The sequence below is a fragment of the Sminthopsis crassicaudata genome, chromosome 6 (genome assembly GCF_048593235.1).
Source record: "Sminthopsis crassicaudata isolate SCR6 chromosome 6, ASM4859323v1, whole genome shotgun sequence".
Taxonomy (NCBI): Eukaryota; Metazoa; Chordata; class Mammalia; order Dasyuromorphia; family Dasyuridae; genus Sminthopsis; species Sminthopsis crassicaudata.
The window spans coordinates 217,508,604-217,529,008 of NC_133622.1; the positions used below are offsets into that span (position 1 = coordinate 217,508,604).

General features: G+C 38.3%; 2 protein-coding genes across 6 annotated transcripts in view; one reads left to right on the forward strand and one right to left on the reverse strand.

The window, feature by feature from the left end:
* The window catches only part of KIF18A (kinesin family member 18A), a 96,404-nt gene extending 92,005 nt beyond the window's left edge, over positions 1-4,399 (reverse strand). The window contains exon 1 of one of the 2 annotated variants that reach the window (XM_074274198.1): positions 4,216-4,399. The gene's annotated coding sequence lies outside the window, so the exon portion shown is untranslated. The remainder of the gene's footprint in view (positions 1-4,215) is intronic. The other variant, XM_074274199.1, reaches the window with a different exon arrangement.
* A 257-nt stretch (positions 4,400-4,656) lies between these two features.
* METTL15 (methyltransferase 15, mitochondrial 12S rRNA N4-cytidine) overlaps positions 4,657-20,405 on the forward strand; it is a 181,648-nt gene continuing 165,899 nt past the window's right edge. The window contains exons 1-2 of one of the 4 annotated variants that reach the window (XM_074274203.1): positions 4,657-4,828; positions 9,640-9,927. In XM_074274203.1, coding sequence (XP_074130304.1) covers positions 9,658-9,927 — 270 coding nt within the window. In that variant the 5' untranslated portion in view covers positions 4,657-4,828; positions 9,640-9,657. Of the gene's footprint in view, positions 4,829-6,554; positions 6,706-7,019; positions 7,190-9,639; positions 9,928-20,405 lie in introns of those variants that run through there. The other 3 variants (XM_074274201.1, XM_074274204.1, XM_074274202.1) reach the window with 3 other exon arrangements.

Below are 20,405 nucleotides of genomic sequence, written 5' to 3' on the forward strand. Positions count from 1 at the left end.
ACATAGGTCACATAAGCTGCATTTGCACTTCCTGACTCCCAAGCTGTCCAAATTACTTCCTTGGTAGAAATCTTATGATATAAGGTTGGTTATTTAGGAATCAATTAGTTATTAAGATCTTTTTTTTTTTTCCAAAGCCCATATTCACCGAAATATTTTTCAGTGGTAAAACTACTGGCCTTTTCTCAGCTATCATTCTGTTACATAGCTTTTAAAGGTAGCACAGAAGCTAGGACTCCGGGTCTGTAGACAACAACATCCGAATTCAAATATTGCCTTAGACCCTAGTTGTGGGTAATTCTCAGCTATAAATTGAGGATCATTAGCACACACCTCCCAGGACTGTCCTAAGCCATTAGTGCTTAATAAAGACTTATGCCCTGCCTCCCCTACCCAGTCCTGCCTCCCCTTCTCTCTCTGACACTGAAACAACTTGGCTGTCTTCCTACCTCTGAGATTCTACCTTCTCAATCTCCTTTGCAGGATAGTCCTGTATCCATCCCGTTAAATGGGAATATTTCCTAAAGCTACATCTTGGGCCTTTCTCTATCAATCTTAATCCTTTTAATCTTTTAATATCAGCATACCCAACTGCTTATAGTACAGCATCATCAGGATGTTTAACATAGAGCTGTTACTTCCCTCAAAGCTCTCCTCCAAACTTCCTTTTTTGGAGGGCAAGAGTGTGTTATTGTTGAGGACACTGTTGTCATAATTCTGAGATTTGTCTCCTTGAAGTCATCTTTGACTCTTCTTTGCCAAGTCCTAGTAATTCTCTCTCCACATCTCTACCAGCTGTTTCATTTTCTCACTCCATATAATCTCCACTCTAGTTCAGACCCTCATTACCAGCCACCTGGAAAACTACAAGGCCTTCTTATCAGATGCCCCTGTTTGTAGTCATTTCCCTTCAGTACATGCTCCATTATAGAGTTGCTAAAATGCTATTTCCAAAACATCTATTTGGCCATATCATGTGACTCACCAGTCTTCAGTGGCTCCCTATTGTCTTCAAAATGAAATTTAAAATCCTCAGGCTGTCAATCACAATTCTTTCCAATATGGATCCCACTTATTTTTCAAGTATTATTCTTACTAAACCCTTTTCAGTACTACTTCTACTGAAGTGACCTCTTAGCTGCTTCCCATCCATGATCCCATCTTCCAGCCCTCTGCCTTCCTCCCTAGTATAGCTCAGACTCACCTTATCATGTCCTTTTTTTTTTTTTTTTTTTAAGTTTTTTTTTTAAAAATTTCCACTGGCTTTTATCTGGGTAACCAATTCAATTCTATGAGAAACATAACATGCTTATTTTTGGCAAAGCCCTGGAGATACAAAGACAAAATTGAATAGTCTTTGCTCTTAAAGAGCTTTGATTCAGGAAAGAGGGCAGGAAGGATGGCAACATACACACAAACAAAAGATCATGACAAGTTCAGGAGGCACAACTTCCGCACTGGCAGAAGTCAGTTATGGACTGCACTGAATGAGACAAAGCCAACAAAAGCAACCTGTTGGCCCAGGGCAAACTGACAACTCTGGGCTAGAGCACATATTAAAGATGTCCTTAGGAACTCTTGTGTATCTAAGCAGATGTCTAATTTGTGCAAACTTTTATACCTATAAAAATAAAAGGAAGTGACACTCAGACTTCTAATAGAAAGACAATCAAGACTGCTCTTCCTGATGTTGGGCTAAGGAGAAAGTCCTTTAAAACACCAAGCTATATGGAGTGGTAGAAAGGGCACTGGCCTGGGAGAGCTTCCCAGACAGTCTCTCTGCCTCCAGTCTCTTTCCACTCGGGTCCCTCTATTCCGCTGACTCCATCTTCCTCAAGTACAGCTCTGACTATCTCAGTCTTCTTTCTGCTTGAAAGGTGGGCCACCTGAAAACACAAGCTCCTTACCCAGTCATGTAACACTGTCTATGGCCTTGCTCCAGCCTGTCTTTCCAGGTAAACTAGACTCTCTGAGATGGTCATTTTATCATTCCACCTCTGGATTCCACAGCTGCCGTGATAACCCCTTTGGCTTCCTATGAGCAGGTTACTTACAAAGGGATAACATGACTACAGAGAAAAGAGCTAGTCCGCAGGCTCTGGAATGTGCTTGTTCCTCCAGAGGTTTTAGCCTTTCATTTAGGTTCAACTCGGATGTCATCTCTTCTAGGCAGGCACGCAAGGCGCAGTGGGGAGAGCGGAAAGAGAAGTCCATCTGGGCTCCAGTCTGGCTCTGCTTCTTGCTGTGTGACATTGGAAAAGTCACATCATCCAGTGGAGCCTCCGTGAGCCAGAGAATGAGACGACTGGGATCTAGATGATCTTTGAGACCTCTTCGGGGTCAAAAGCTATGACAATCAACATAGCTAGCATGTACAGAGCACTTACTACATGCCAGGCACTGGGCTAACACACTTTACAATTACTATGTCCTCTGTTCCTCACTGCAACTCTGGAAAAGAGCCATCGTGGAGATGAGGAACCTGAGTCAAACAGCATGTGAGTGTCAGGGGCTGGCTTTAGCTCAGGTCCTCCTGATCCCAGGCCAGAAGCTCTCTTCACTGAGCCACTATGAGCTTAATTCTTCCCGTACTCTCTGAGCTGAGTTCTCTCTCCATTTCCCCCCAAATAGAACACAAACAAAAACTCTCTTTCAAAAACAACCAAAGAACCAAGACAAAACAAAACCGGAACATGGCTTGAACGCTTCCCTGGCCCTATCAGCATGACACCGTAAACAGAGAAGTGAATGTTCAGTCTTTGTCAGGAGTCACAACACCTCTTGCATTAGTGATGGTAACACTTCCACCCGGAAAGGCCACAATGCGCCCCACGTTATCTGTGCTCGAGCAAGTCACCATCATCACAGCCCAACACGTAATGAGGGAACTTTAGGAATCCCACGTGACCCAAAGCTACTAGAGTTTAAAACCGCACTTAGATTTGTGGGACACTTGTTTAACACTCCCGTACCTCATTAGGCCGACAGGAAGAAGTGCTGTCTAAAAGGTAACGTGCACTGCGTACATCCCCTTTTAACCATAATGTTGTTGACGCGTCAGTTTCCCAGATAGGCCCCAGAGAGGATCCCCCACGAGTGAAAGCTGCATAGCACAGTTTCAGGAGGATAAGCAAGCTCAGAGCTCCGGGCACACAGTACGCTTGCCCTGCCCCCACGCTGGAACTTGGATCAGGAAGAAAGATGGTCAGCACTGACACACCAGCGGCTCCCAGAAGGAGGGAAAACTCTATTCTGGGTTACCTCCCATCCAACCACAACTTCAACAAACTTGTCATCTGGTGGATGAGCCCTGTCCTCATCTGTAGAATGGGCACACGAATGCCCATCAGCACCAACGTTACAAGACTTCTACCTGGACAACTGGCGTTCAGGTGCGCAGCTCATACACAGGTAAGTGGTGACTGCCTTATTTATTCTACTCCAGAAGCATGGAAGCCCCCTGAAGGAACATTAAGCGCTTTGGCTGAATGAACGAGGCGTTTTTAAAGGCCCCATTAAAACCCACCGCTGCACCTTGTTTTTGTTGCTGCTGTTATATTAGCATGTAAGCTCCTAGAGACTACTTGTATCTGAACCCTCAGCAAGAAGACACTTTGCATTTCACCTGTCATGCAGCTCGCACTTAATAACTGTATGCTATTGTATATATTATGCAATGTATGCAAATGCAGGATCATCGCTCTACTGTAGTTCCTCGGCATTGACATCATATCAAAGGGGAAAGAGAACGAGCATTTATCTAGCACCTACTGTATGCAGGGAACTGTGCTTTACAAAAGTAGTCTCACTAGATGCTCAAAAGGCCCTCCTCCCTCTGCATTAACTTCCTCCAATGAGTGCAGCCCCTCCTCAGACCCTCACACTCCCCCTTTTTAGTTGAGGTTCCGAGAGGAAGGGGACTTGACCTCGGCTCCGCAGCTCTACGAGGTAACTCTACAGGTGTGAGGAGGGGTCCGCAGAGGAGGTGGGGGGGTACAGGCATTTTTCCCTCCGGGAGGGAATCCGTTCAGACTCCCAGGGCCCCGCCCCCAGCCCGCCGTGGGGCAGGAGCTACTCCGCGTCCATTGACTGACGGACGCTGCCTCCTTCCGCGGGACAAATCGCGGCACCGGGGCCGGCCCTACAGGTGGCGGAAGGCAGCGACAGCCCCAGGCCTCCCCGGCCACGGCCCATCCGCTCCCACCCCTCACTCACCCCACTGCCGCCCGTGCTCCCCAAGGCCGCGCCCGACCCCGTGGACTCCGCCGCCGCGCCGGCTCCGGACACGGGCCTGCTCCTCACTCCAGATTCAAACCCACGCCAGTCTCTCCTCCGGCAAACCCCATTGGCTGCCATGTCCTTGACGTCATCACGCCTGCCGAGCGAAGCCGCGCGCGCCTTCACTCGAGGTAGAATGGCCCGAGCGGGAGCCCGTCGGCCCGTCGCATCGCCCTAGCAACGGCGGCGGTTGGGCCGGCCTGGCAGCGGCCGTTGGAGGCGGAGCTGCGACTGAAGACCTACTAGGGAGCCGAAGGAAAACGCCCCTTCCCATCCCTGGGAGGAGTCAGGGGGCTGCCTTTGATCCAGACTTTGAGTTGTTTGTACGTAGTTGTGTGCGCGTAGTCTCCGCGTCGAACTGTGGGCTTCTCCGGGGCAGGGCCTGGCTTGTAGAGCGCCTGGCGCACCGCGGGGTCTCAATAAATAAACGCTCCTTGACCGCTCGGGCTCAGCCTGAGCCGCATCTTATGGGCCGGGCCCTCCCAAACTGCCCTCCTAACCCGCCCTCCTAACCCTAACCGATTAAGAAAAAACGGCAAAAATTCCCCGGGTGAGTTTGAAGCGGCTGCTGGAGTATTAGGTCAGATGACAGATGACCTCATAGTGGGGCCGAAATGGATACAAAGCGAATACATTGTTCTTCCAAATGTGTAAGAATTGTGTAAAAAAGGTAAACTGGGGAGCATTTCCTTTCTATGATAATCATTCTGAAAGTGTTTTTTATGCTCTCCTTATCATGCTCCGTTTATTACTTTTTTTAAAATTAGAGTTTATAAATAACTAAGCAGCCATCCCGGCCTCTATTAATGTTTTCGTATTATTAGGGTATACCAGAAGCAATCCTTTTTTGTGTTTTTTACTTTCGTAGTAATGTGTGAGTGGTCAAACAGGCACCCTTTTCTTCCTCTACTAAGATGTGTGTGTTATTAGGGACTCAAGTAGCAAAACAAAATAAATTCACGAATGAAAGGCTTATTAGGTTGTTGTTTTTCCCCCTAAATAGCAAATTGTGTCCTAATAGGACACATATTAAAATTATTTTTCTTCTTGATCTGCACCTATGACTTCAGTAAAATCCTTAATTCAGATGAGTAACTTTTGCTAATTATAGTCAGAATCTACTGCCCGTGGTCACAAATGTGTGCTAGAAAGAAGCAGAATTTAACCCAACTCTTTAATAAGAAACATGTCTTTTTTTGTATGGTCATACACAATAAGACTGGCTAGCTATCTAAGTGAAATAATGTGTAAAATACTTTGTAAGTATTAAAATGCTATAGAAGGATGGGACATTCTTCTATTAAATTGTGTGGATTTCAATTAGGTTACATTCCTTACACAATAAAAACAAGCCTGAAATTCAACTTGTCATTTGCCAAGCACTGACCTAAGTACTGGGGGTATAAAACAAACAAACAAACCAACCCGACTCTCAAGGAGCTCACACCGAATGGACAAGATAAAATAAACAAGATAAGTAATGATAAATTGACGATAATCAATGGGAAGGTATTAGAATCAAGGGAAATCAAAAAAGACTCCTTGATAAAGAGTGGGATTTTACCTAAAACTTTTATAAAGGAAACCCCTGGGCAGAGATGAGAAAGCAAGGTGTGTGGAAGTAACAGGGATTAAATATTTGTAAACACATGTCTGGAGAGCCTATTTTCTAACACTAGGACATTATGGGAGAAAATCCTAAAAAATCATTTTCATGCATTTGCACTAATCATACATAGATGAGTCACTTGGTTTTATGAGACGTTTGGTAGCACTTGGTAGTTATAGACATCATTTAGTCTGGAAACTGGTGCACTTTATCCTTTTGATGCACTGGCCGGTTTAAAAAGGAAAATGTGAGGTCATACTCTATACATTTATTAATTTTGGACAATATACAGGGGTCTGGGTTTGTTTTGCAGGATTTATAATCAAACGCATAGGTTCTTTGCCAGACTATGGAGCGCTCAGATGAGGATGGGTTGCCAGCCTGGGAGACTTTTTGTCGTGCGGCTGTCCTCAAACATTTTCCGGATCCCGAAGCCAACTTTGTCATCCCATGTAGGCCCCGGCCTCTCGCCCTTTATAATTTGGCAAGAGTTCCAAAAACTGAGAAAAGTGTGTGAAAGAGAGCCTTCGGTCAGCCGAAGTGACCGACTGTGGGGAAAACGGGGCCGTGCGAGTGCGGGGAGTGTCCCGGGGACCTCAGGCTCGCCAAGTGCGCGGCCGCCCCTCGGCTCTGGTGCCGAGCCCCCGGAACCAAAGGCGACGCGGCTGGTTGCCGGGGGAGCCGGGCCCGCGCGTCCGTGCGCGTCGCCTTCCCCTCCCGGCGGGCTGCATCGGGTTGCCGCTCTGCTCGGCCTTCAGAGCCCCAGCCAAGGCCAGATAAGAATCCGAGCTCAAAATAAGCCCTCGTGTCCTACCCAGGTGAGGAAGGCCAGGCCCACGAAGCTTCCCTCCCCTAGGGAACCATCTTCCCAGAGAACGGCTGCCGCCGGGTCGAGCCCCGAGGCCGTGAGCCAAGGGAGGAGGCCGGGCCGTGTCGTCCTCCTCTTCCCCAGTGCGCCCTCTCTGAAAGCTGCTTTCCGAGAATTTAAAGCCCCGCGTCTGTTCCGCGTGTTCCCCCTAGGGCGGCCGGCTGCAACCCACGTTCCGCCCGGTCACGGGGCCCCACGGGAGTCTGGGAGGCGGAGGAAGGGAGAGAAGGGGCCGGCCCCCGCAAGGGGCGAGGTTTGCGGGCCGGCGCTCTGAGTGGGGAGTCCTTCCTGCAGGTCTGGGCCTCTCATCTGCGGCTCCATGGAGACGAGAAACTGACCAGCCAGAGGCTGGGTCAGTGCCCTCGGGAGGTGTGTGCAAGTCTCTCCAAGGCCGGCCCCTAAAATCGAAAAAAACGAAGCAAACCAGGAGCTTAGTAAGATCAGGCTGCTCTTTCATCTCCGAGTTAACACACTGTTTTTTTCTCTCAGTCATAATATATTGGTACCTTTCAGCCCTGTGCCTGGGGCATAGTTTAGTCACTTTACAAAATCTGATTTTTTAAAGCTCTGGAAAGGCCGATGACGGGTTAGCGCAGCTTTTTCAGAATTTCCAATATTGCTTCCATTTTTATTTTCTCCACTACTGTGGAGGCTTGTTTGATCCCCATATTGAACTCTGTGCTCCCTGTTTTTAACTAAAAGCTAGATGAATGGAATGGGCCTCAATTCACAAGCCTCCTCGGCCAATGGACCAAAAACGTGCCTGACTAATTGTCTAAATAGAGCATTTCTTTTTTGAAGATGACATCTTAGAATTTAACCAAAAACTAAATGATCATGGTGGGATGGGTATGGCATCTCAGATATCGGAGGGACTAGATCCCTCTGATTCTGAATACATACATACATACATATCTATCTATATATGTATACACACATATGTATGTACGTACTTACACACATTTGTAGGTACAGAGTATTAAATGGGAAAGTTTGATAGGAATTTTACTGCACAGGAGGAAAGTAATTGGTGTTATTCTTAAAAAGCTTTCCGAAAAATAGAAGGCATTATTTCATAAAATATTTAAATTGTCATTGAGCTCCCTGTCCAGGTCTATTACAGCCTTGTCAGTTTCTAGATTTTACTGTGTTATTATGTTAACTCTTATTAGTATTTACTATGTTAAGGTAGGATTTTATCATGCCCTTGTTTATTTTTATTTACTTTTATTTGAATAATCTACAGTTTTATTGATTTGCAGCTTAAATGTTTCCCTTTGGGCATAGCTAAATCAAATCTTTTCCTCAGGTAACTTAAGTTGTACCAAATTTTTTCGAGTTAAAGGTTTTTTTTGCAAATTTTAGATGAATACTTTTTCAATATCCATTTTTTCTTCTAAAAAGAATTTTTAAGGCAAGATTATATGAATCTTTTTGGATTATTTTGAAAGTAGAATGGTTTATGAATTCTTGTTAAGACATTGAGGTCCCACAAATTGTGTTTTAGGAAGTTTTGCTTCTCCTAATTGGGTTATTTCCACTTGAAAAAGTTGAAAAAAAGCTTTTGCAATATGGTATTTTGCAATGATGATTATTGTAGGTAGTTGATTGTTTTGGAGAAAATGAGGGGGGGTAGTATCTCAAATGATGTTTAACATCATTTGGCAAAATAGTTACACTACATGAAGCATTTTACCTAGGAGATATGTTTTATGTTTGTTCTATATCAATTATATATATTTTTAACCAAACAATATTTTTGTCCTATGACGCTATAATCTGCAGATTAAAAAGGAAAAATGGACAAATATAAGACATGAATTGAAGTATGATTAAAGGAAGTTGAGCAGCGAGTTGGCTGTGAAGAAGTAGAAAGATAGAAAAGGAAGTTTGGTTCTGAAAGGGGGATGTGTTGAGAGAACAGCAGTGCCATAGAAACATTTTTTAAAGAATAGAAAAACTTAAAAGTTTGTAGGTGTCAAGGAAGGCACAAACAGATAGGGATAGGACTCATTCACAAATTAATTTTGCTACTTTGTATTTCAAAAGTATGTCCCATTTAATTTGTAATAAATGTAATTAGTGAAATATTGCTATATAAATGTAATTATAAAAATGATTCAAAAACTTTAAACATACAATCTGTTAATATTGAGATGATAATGAGTTACTGGTCTTTTAAAAATAAAATTGATCTTTGCAAATAAAGAAGTTACCTTCTTCCAAATAAACAAGCAAACAAAAAAATGAAGAGCCCATCCTTAATTTCAAAACTTTTATAGATAATTAAAGCAATTAGGCTTATTATGTGATAATTATATAGTTGACATTTCTCAAACAAATGTTTTAAATCAAGACTGATAACATAATGACCAGGATAAAAAAAAAATACATCTACAAATAGAATTCTTTTTACAAACTGGGAGACTTGTGGAACCTGACCATCTCATTTTTTTCTTCCACTAGAAATCCATTATTTTTTGCTGTAGATTACACCTTTCTTAAACCATATTTCTTATGTTATTGCATCCAACTGCTTTATACGCATAGATTTGATTAACATTCTAAAACTATTCTTCAAAAAATGATTAGGTAATTAATTTTCAGATCTTTAATTGTTAGAAAATATCTAGCAGTTTTAATGGTTTATCTGACAAGCCAACACTTGCATTTTTAGACTCTGGATTTTGTTTAGGTTCTTTGTCCATATAAGAAGACTCAACATTTTTCTTGCTTAAGATGTTCAAGTGAATGTTGACATAATCATTTTTCTTGATAGTTTTAAATTTGATTGGCAGATACAGAAATCGACAGGATTCTAAACTTTGTTCAGCAAGTATTATTTAAATTACAATTTTAATTTGGATCATTTTCCTCTCCCCAGATCATATGAACTTTCAATATGCTTCGATATCAGTATCTTTGCAGAATCTACAGAGGATTCTTTCCATACAATTTTGGAACTGGCATATTTAATATAGGCATATGCCCCAGAGAAATGCATTCTTCAGTCAGCAGGTACAATGAACTTAAAGATGAAGAGCATGCAAGTGTTTCCAGAGATCAGGAAATGCATCATTCTCAAAGTGAAAATCTTGAAACTATGAAACAATCACACATACCAGTGATGGTCAATGAAGTTATTGATTGCTTAGCACCACAACCAGGGCAGGTGAGTTAACTGGTTTCCTTGTAGAGTTAATAATTTTGAGGATGTCCAAATCTGTGTTTGAAAGACAAATGTTAGAACTTGTATTATAACTAAACATTTGTTTTAGAACAGCAAGTTTAATACTTTTTTTCTGAAAAGTTATTTTATAATTTCTATATTTTGATAATTATCTCTTTCCTTTTGGAAAGTTGGCTTTTTACACTAGACACAGCTATTTTCAGCTAAATCTATTTAAATCTATTAAGTAGTACTTCCTGCCCTTTTGGCATATATTCTTTTTCATATTTCAGCTACTGTAGAGAAGCCATCCATATTTAATTTTATTTAATATTTAGAGAGTCATATTTAGTCAAACTTTGACAGTTGATTGTTGATCAGAAAATATTTATGAACTGCTTGCTAGCATAAAATTTAGGCAATGAAAATGATTAATGTTTCTAAAATTTAACCCACTCAAGCACAATAATTTGCCTTATTTTTTCTGTTATATGTAAATAACAACATAATTTTATATTCTTTACTCCAATATTCAACTAGAAACAAACTTGACTATCTACAAGTATAGATGTAAATGTAAAAATGTCAGAATTTGAGTTGGTAATTTTGCAAAAGATATTTGGAAGAATGGAGGAACTGATACTTATTTAACTAGATTTCTTAAAGTACTCTTTAGTCTTCATTAAAACTCGATGACAGTATAGTTCTTTATACTTTTAGAAAATCTATATAGTTGAGGGTAGTGAAAGGTGAGATCTCAAGACTTTGGACTCTGCATGTAATTATTGAATGAAATTACTGTGAATATTTTCATAACCTAATTGTTGTTATCCTTCTGACAAAATGTTAGCAACTACTTTTGGTGTTAATTTTAGAGCTGCTTTAGCTTACAAAGAACTTAAAAATAGTAAAGTTATTCTCCATTTTGATCCTCTAAAGATCCTTTTCCTTTCCTTAAAAATTGGGCTAATGGCAATCTTGGTGGAGTTTTCATTTCATTATCATGGGAGTCTGAGGCCCTGCCAGTTTCAATAACTCTCCATGGAGGCAAATTAAATTTGAATCAGGTCTTATCTTGTATGATTTTTGTCCCTGTTTTATTCTAAATCCTCTCCCAAGAATTAACATGCTAGAGACCTCATTCTTTGTTCTTTTCCTCTCTTAGTAATATTCTCCCATCTCTGAGATGACCTATAATGTTTCCATGTTGGCTTGAGGCCTTGCTCTGCTGTTGTGAATAACTATATGTCTCTGGAATAATGAGGGAATGTCATTGTAATATAAATAATAGCTGCTTTTTGGAGACAGTACCTTATAAGCCTTGATACATTTGGTCCTTAAATGGTGGAGGAAAATGGGCAGAAATTATTATCCCATTTTATAGATGAGGGAAGTAAAGATCAGAGAATTTAAGGTACATTTCCCTTGATCACACTTAACTTTTTTTTTTTTTTTTTTTTTTTTTTTAAGGTATTTTGTAAACCTTAAAGTGAGATATCAATCAACAAGCTTTCATTAAGTGCCTACAATGTACTAGATATTGGGCTCAGTTCAGAGGATACAAAGAGTAGCAAAAACACAAAAAACATTTTCTGCCCTCAAGGAACTTAATGTTCTTTTCTCCCTAAACTAAGTTTTTGGTTTTTTTTAATATTGTAGTAATTTCCACCATACCCTTTTCCAACTCCTTCCCAGAGATCTGTCTTCCAAAATCTTATCTCCTTCACTTGGGGTTCAGGTAGTTTTCTGGAGGCCTTCCTCTCTCCTTGGTTCCCCAGAGCTCTTGTCCGAATGTCTCCAGCCAGCACAAAGGTTGAAGTGGGAATGAATCTTTACTCTGAATCTCCTGGAGCTTCCAGTGGGCTTGTTCTTTTATATGCTCTTTTAAAGGTATGAAAGGTGTGAACTTTGAACTAGAGAACTGTTAAGTACCATGCTAAATTAGACAACCAACTTAGTACCTTGTAAGAATCCTAACACTAAACCTTTTGTGTTGGGTACAGGTGTGGATACATATGGTTTCACTATGTTCCAATTCAGCCTTGGACAAGTTGCATGACTCTGGACTAGTCATATCTAGGTCTGCTTCTGTTTCCTCATCTATAAAATGGGGATAACAGCATCCATCTTCTAGGGTTGTTGTGAGGATAAAATGAAATATTTATAAAGTACTTTGCAAATCTTAAGTATAAATATAAGTATATATAAAGCTATTACTGTAATATATTTGTAACATATTGTAATACTGTATTATATGAAATTATATTGTGTCTAAGAAAGTATTGTGATACATATAAAAAAACACAAGCAAACAAAAAATATGGTGTTTTTTGTGGCATAGGCAGCTTGATTTATCAGTTTTTAAATTTTCTAGTGCAATAAAAAGTCTTTGCAACCTTTAGACTAGGAAAGCTTCCATGTAATTCAGAAGTCATGATTTTGCTTCTTTTATATCTAAACTCTTTTTCCTAAATCCATTTCTCCCATAAACTATCAGTCATAATGCTTTACTTATCCATCACCCATTTAATTACATTCAGTATTATTACCATCAACACTGTTGTTACAATTGAGAATTTTGCTGACTTAGCAAATAAGTTCAAAATATTAACATGGTTTTTTTTAAAAAGTTCAATTGTACAACCCCTAAAATGAACTACAAAAGAAAGTAAATAAAATTAGCACTTTTTTCCACTTAACAAAATATTTTGTTTAATGACTGCTTGTTGAATATAGTTGAGTGACATTTAGTAAGGTTCGACAGAATTTCAAATGCATGAAATAGAATTAAACCTATCATAAAGCTATCGTATTAGAGTGTACAAGAATTCTGATATCCCATGTCCATCAGCAGTCTCACTTATTATTTTTGAAACATTTTACCTTCTAGGCATTTTTGCATGAAATGCCAAGAGAATTCATGATCATAAAAAAACTAGAGATACATATGAGTGACTGAGAAATACTGAATCCTCATTTAGCAGGCATTCAGGGTATACTGTCTATTTCAAGAATCTTTACATTTCATTTTTTCTCTGTTTTTCTCCATCTGGCTACTCATGTAGGAGTATCTTATCTGAGGGCCATCAGTGATCAGCCTTCTTTGTTGGGAACTTTTACCCCCTTGGATTCTGCTTTCTTGTGGGAGAAGGCAAGGAAAAAGCTAGAGGCAAATATTTGGTTACTTCCAAACATCCTGCTACTTTAAAAGTCTTAAGGAACTGAACAGGTGTTTTTTTGGTTTTGTGTTTTTTTTTTTTTTTATCATTCCTTTGTAATTGAATTCATTAAGTAGTTCAACTGAAAGAAATTATGTAAGAAATTTGGGGAAAAGGAAAAAAAAAGGAGTAGGAACTAAATTGAGAAACTTTATTAGGACCCATTTAAACATTGTACTTAATTAAGATTCATCTTGAAGATAGCCCCAGGATCCAGCTTAAGAGTTTTTCCTAAACACTGCATCAGTGCTTGATTTTCATTGTAAGGAGAGGCAATAATGGCTGAAACTCTTTAGATACTTTCAAAAGAAATGTTAGTCTGAATTTTGTACTGTAGCTGAACATGTTTTGTGGAATAACTATAATGTTTTACCATATTGTTATAAAGAAAAGTAAGAAAGCAAGCTATTTTTTAAAAAGAGATAGTTTCTAGAAATACAGGTAAAGGTTAAGATAATTTGAGAACATAAAACATCAATTTCTATTTATGATTTTATGTAACTTTTCATGTATAGTCCTTGAAAAATATCTTTTGATATTTAAAAAGGAAATTTTTCTATGAATACTGAAGTACATAATTTTTGTAATAAAGTATGTCTTAAGTACTGGCCAAGTGCCTATCATTTGTAGATACTTTAAGATATCCAAAGAAATATAAGATGTGATTTTTAATCATAGTTTATGGTTTAGCTTTATTATGTAGATTAACTAATTATTAATCAACTAATTAATAATTGGAGGATAACAGAATTTGAAACTTTAACTATTAAAATGTATTTCTTTAACATTTAGAATTTGAATAGGTCAATAAAGGTCAAAAAATAACTGAAAGCTTTAATATTTAGAAGTTCTCTCCTTTGTATAAATGTTTCCAGCAATTGCTAAATAATACATTTTCCCTATTGAGGCAATTTATATAATATTATTTAATTTGTTTAAGGTTATAGAAGATATATAAAAGTTGAATTTTTAGTAACTTTTCAAGTTTTGTTTTCATTATTGTGGCATATTATTAAACAAGATCTCCTTATTGAACAGATTAGATTGAGAAAGAAGTCCCATTTATTTTGCTCAACTCTTTAATTTTGTGGAACAGAATCCCTTTTTCATAGGAAAATAAGAGTGACTCTTTGGTGCTTATGTTTCCTATGATTCTGATAATGCTGAATGAACCTTTAAAATGAGCTGGCCTGGGCTCAGATCTTAGCTGTGCTACTCAATTCCTGTTTCACCGTACACAAATCACATAAGTTTTTTCAGGTACACTTTACTCGTATGTAAGAATAATTCATTGGATTAAATTACCTCAGAGATCCCCTTTTTCCCCCTAGATGTGTAAACATATATCACACATATACATAGTTTTAAATTGAAATACTTTCTCTAAAGTTGAAAAGGTAGTCAAAAAAAGTTCTATAATATCTGTGATCTAGCTGTAATAGCTTGTTTTTTAAAGTAATCTATATCCATCCTGAGGAAAGCCATATTCAATGTGTCAGTAAACATTTATTAAGCACCTGCTATATGCCAGATAGTGCTGAGTGGTGGTGATACAAAGAAAGGAGAAAAGATCATTTTTCCTCTCAAGGAACTCACTAATGAGGGAGAGAACTTGAAAACAGCAATGTACAAACAAAGTAGATATATGATAGATTGAAAATGATCAACAGAGAGAAGGCACTGGTGTTAAGGGAATCAGGATAGGCTTCTTATGGTGAGGGGGATTTTGGCTAGGATTTAAAGGAAGTTAGGAAGTCAGGAGGGAGAATGTTCCCTGAATGTGGTGCAAGGAATAAAAGAAAAAATATGCCTGCAGTTGGGAGATAGTCTAATCAGGGAAAAGCAAGGAGGTTAGAGTCCCTAGATTGCAGAGTACATAATGGCTGGGATGAAAGGTGAGGGCTGGACACAAGGTAAGATAATTGCAAAGTTGGGGTATTGGAGTATGAAGTTTCTGTGAAAACAAGAGGAATTTATATTTGATTTGGGAGGTATTTGGAAATCACCAGTCTTTGAGTAGGGATATGACATGCACTTTCAGAAAAATTACTTTGACAGGTGAATATAGGATAGAAGGAATGAGGAGAGATTGTTGCTATGAAGTAAATCAGAGCATTGCACAATACTGGTATGAGGCTTTGCACTGGAATAGTGCCAGAAGTAAGTGTCAGAAGTTAGAGATGCCAGGAAAGTAAAATGGATAGAACTTGGAAACAGATTGGATTTTGGGGTGGAGAGATGGGGTGAGGAGTCATACATAGGTTGTGAATGAGTGATTGTGAGGTTGGTGAGGCCCCCAGTATCAACAATAGGGAAGATAGGAAAGGGTAGTTACAGGACATCCAGTTCAGAATATTCAGTGGGTAGTTAAAGCTGAAGGACTAGAATCATCAAAGAGGTTAGGACTGGATATGAAGATTTGAGAGGTGTTAATTAAATTCACACAAGTTGATGAGATCACCAAGTCAGGAAATGTGGAAGGAAAAGAAAAGGTCCAGAATAAAGCCCTGGGAGAAACCCACAGTTAGCTTGCATGCCATGGGTAAAGGTCCAGCAAATGACGTTGAAAAGGAATGGTTAGCATTTTGGAGAGCAATTTGGAACTATACCCAAAGGGCTATCAAAGTGTATATACCCTTTGATCCAGAAGTGTTTCTACTGGGCTTATATCTCAGAGATTATAAAAAAGGGAAAAGGACTTAGTTATGCAAAAAATGTTTGTGGCAGTCTTCTTTATAGTGTCAAGGAACTGGAAGTGGTATGGATGTCCATCAGTTGGAAAATGGCTGAATAAGTTATATTAATGTATTGGGATATTATTGTTCTGTGAGAAACGATCAGCAGAATGATTTCTGAGAAGTCTGAAGAGATGGAACTGTACTAAGTGAAATGAGCAGAACCAGGAGATCATTGTACACAGCAATGGCAAGATATGAAGATGATCAATTCTGATGGACGTGGCTCTCTTCAACAATGAGATGATTCAGGCCAGTTCCAATGATCTTGTGATGATGAAAGGCATCTACACCCAGAGATAGGACTGTGGGAACTGTGTGCACATCACAACATAGCATTTTCACTCTTTTTGTTGTTAGCTTTCATTTTGTTTTCTTTCTCATTTTTTTCCCTTTTTGATTGGATTTTTCTTGTGTAGCAAGGTAATTGTATAAATATGAATGTGTATATTGGATTTAACATATTTGTAGCATGTTTAGCATATATTCGATTACTTGGCATCTAGGGGAAGGGTGGAAGAAGCGGGGGGGAATTGGAACACAAGGTTTTGTAAGGGTTAATGTTGAAAAATTAGTCATGCATATGTTTTGAAAATAAAAAGCTTTAGTGGTAGCTAGTTGGTGTAGTGGATAGAACACAAGCCCTGAAGTCAGGAGAACATGAGTTCAAATCTGGTCTCACTTAAACTTTCTAGCTGTGTGATCCTGGGCAAGTCACTTAACCCCAGTTGCCTCAGCAAAAATAATAATAATAACAAGTAAATGAAATAAAAAATCTTTATTAAAAAAAGAAAGAAAAGGAGTAGTTACGTAAGTAGGAAGACAAATAGTAGAATTAGGCTCATGAAGACCTAGAAGGGTATAGCATTAGGGAGAAGAGAGTGATCAATTGCTGAGAACTGCAGAGAGAGAGAATGAAGACTGAGAAAAGGTCATTATATGTAGTCTGTAAGAGATCATCTTTGATGAGAGCAATTTCAGTTGAATGATGAGTTGAAACAAAAAATAGATGGTTTAGAGAGTGCAAGGAGAGAAGATGAGATGATTATGATTATGGACTCCCTTCTCAAAGAGTTTAGCCACAAAAAAAGAGAGATGAAATGATACCAAGTGGAGATGGATGAATAAAATAAGGATTTTTTGAGGATGGGGAAGACATGGCAATATTTTGTGCACAGTAGAGAAGCAGCCAGCAAACAAGGAGAGATTGAAGATAATTGAGAGGAAAAATCTGATGGAGAAAGTGGGATGGAATGGAATTGCTTGTTCATGGTCTTCAAAGGAGGGTTTTATGATTTCATTCACGTGGATAGTACTTTTACCAATATAGATCACTTCTTTGTATTAATGAAAAGTTCTAAGAGGTACTATGACCAAAGAAATTTATCACTGGATAGCCAGACTTCTTGTAAGCATCCTCTGCAAACTAATTTACTTCTGTCTTTAGACAATCTACAAATGTCTGTTGTCAGATCTTGGCTTAAAACCTTTCTAGACTGAAAGGACCAGTTAGAGCTGAGAGGTTACTACCTTTATGACACAATGAAGTATTCAACTAGTACCTGAAGACAATTATTTTTATTATTGTGACAAAAAATAAATCTATTGCCTTGAAAATATCCTTGGTATTCTGGCAGTTTTCTTTTAACTCTTCCTCTTTTTTTTTTTTTTTCCATTTTATTTATTTATTTATTTTTTAAATTTAATTTATTTTATTTTATTTTATAATTATAACTTTTTTTTTTGACAGTACATATGCATGGGTAATTTTTTTACAACATTATCCCTTGCACTTACTTCTGTTCAGATTTTTTCCCTTCCTCCCCCAACCCCCTCCCCCAGATGGCAGGCAGTCTTATACATGTTAAATATATTACAATATATTCTAGATACAATATATGTGTGTAGAATCAAATTTTTTGTTGCACAGGAAGAATTGGATTCAGAAGGTAAAAATAACAGTTTACACTCATTTCCCAGTGTTCCTTTTCTGGATGTAGCTGATTCTGTCCATCATTAATCAATTGGAATTGGATTAGCTCTTCTCTATGTTGAAGAAATCCACTTCCATCAGCATACATCCTCATACAGTATCATTGTTGAAGTGTATAATGATCTTCTGGTTCTGCTCGTTTCACTCAGCATCAGTTGATGTAAGTCTCTCCAGGCCTCTCTGTATTTCTCCTGTTGGTCATTTCTTACAGAACAATAATATTCCATAACATTCATATACCATAGTTTACCCAACCATTCTCCAATTGATGGGCATCCATTCAACTTCCAGCTTCTAGCCACTATGAAAAGGGCTTCCACAAACATTTTGGCACATACAGGTCCCTTTCCCTTCTTTAGTATTTCCTTGGGATACAAGCCCAGTAGTAGTATGGCTGGGTCAAAGGGTATGCACATTTTGATAACTTTTTGGGCATAATTCCAGATTGCTCTCCAGAATGGTTGGATTCTTTCACAACTCCACCAACAATGTATCGGTGTCCCAGTTGTCCCACAGCCTCTCCAACATTCATCGTTATTTGTTCCTGTCATCTTATTAACTCTTCCTCTTTACTACAGTTACTTAAAAGGAGGTGAGACATTATGTGACCATCATTTTGTTTAACATATTTGAGTTGAGTATATTTACATTTCTTTTCTCTAGTTTGAAGTTTTCTTTGGGAAGCCTGAAAGACTATAAACTTCTTCCTTTCCCCCCAATATTCATTTTGTTTAGAAAATAAAGAAAAGCAGTGGATTGAATATATAAAAAGGCCTGAATTTTAATAGTAATATAGTTTATAAAGATTTAGCTTTCCCATATTTAAAGGTATGATATTTACATATACTATTTTAAATACTTAGAAATAACTTCTGGTTTAGGAAATAAATATCTCAGGAGAAAAATAAGGCCCATCTTATGAGAAAAACAAGTAGAAATAAAAAGAAGAAAATCAAATGCTGTTTTCCTAGTCACATGGCACATTCACATGAGTCATGCTAGGTACTAGTTACTTTTTTTTTAGGTCAACACTAGTTTCTGATCAATAGTCTAATCATAGCTCCTGTCTTGGTGAATTGCTGCTGCCTTTTACCATTATTCTTCCAACAGCCATACTGTTTTTGTAAAGGATAGTAGGAAGTATTCTTTGACCTTATGAGTTGTTTTTTGTTGTTGTTGTTTTGTTTTCAAAACATTGCATTTTTATTTCGTCATTATTTTGCTACTACCTTTTAATAAAAATAGGCAGGATCAATCAGGTTGCTTGGGAAAAGAATTTTATGGAACAAGTAGATTCTCAGTCAAGGCAGATTTTATTGCAAGCACTGAGGTGAGTTTAGTTCTTAAGAGACCAGCAACAACCTAGACAGATAAAGACTCCCGTATTTATACCAGTTTCTAAATTGATTGAGTTAGTTTTTATGTGGAAATAGGAAAAGCAGGATGTGTTTGTCCACCCAACCAGGTGCAGGGGGCTTCGGTTGTGTTACATGTTTCATAGTTCTGAGGTTGTAAACAATATTAGTCACATCACCAGAGTCCAAAAAGAACATCTTTTGATACTGAGCAAAGTTTCTTGTTGCTGGGCAAGTTTTCCACAGGGCAATGAATGAGGTAAGGGCTAAAGTCGATTCCATCATTTTCTTATACATATTAGAGAGCTTCAGTAGCATGCTTTATGTTACAATAAGCCAAGATGCAGAGCTATTGGTTACTCATCTTTTAGTAATGTTTTGTGTACTCCTTTTTTGTCTTATATTAATTTTTGTCCCTTTTGGGGGAGGTAGTATACATTTTTTAAAAAAAAATTTTCTTGCTGAGAACTTAGTGAATAGAAAGATTATTAATTGTTATTGCTACTCATTTCCTTTCATGTCTACTTTTATGTGTGCTATTTGTTCACTTATGTATTTGAGGTGCTTAAAAACACTGGTTTGAAGATATATTTTATTTGTGGTCCTATTTCTCTACCCATTTTGGGTATAGTAAATTATTATTAAAAATTCACAACCTGATTTGCACAAAAATCCCATTTCTCATGTTTATTCTTATTACCTTTCACAAGAGAGAATTTTGCTCTCACTAGGCTTAGAAAGGTATATGTAGAAGTGGAGGATCCCCATTTAGATCAAAGACTTCTGAGCTCAGAAAACATGTTTGGAGTGTCATGTTCACTTCAGGGAACCAGATTTTATGAAGAGCATTGAGAAAAGTACATCATGAGAACGATAACAAGAATTGTGAAGAGTTTAGAAACTGTCATATGAGCAATACTTGCTTGACTTGGAATTACTTTGGTTGTGGATCATGAAAACATTTCAAACATTTGAAGGATTGTCTTATAAAATTAGAAAAATAGAGAAATTAGACTTACTCTGTATAGTTCTAGAAGATAGTGCTAATGAGTAAAAGTTAAAAGGAGTTAGATTTCCACTCAACTTGTGAAAAAAGTCTAGTAATCAAAACTAACAATAGGATGGGAACGAAATACATTTATTGAAACTATGTTAAAATAAACAGTTGGTCTTTTATATG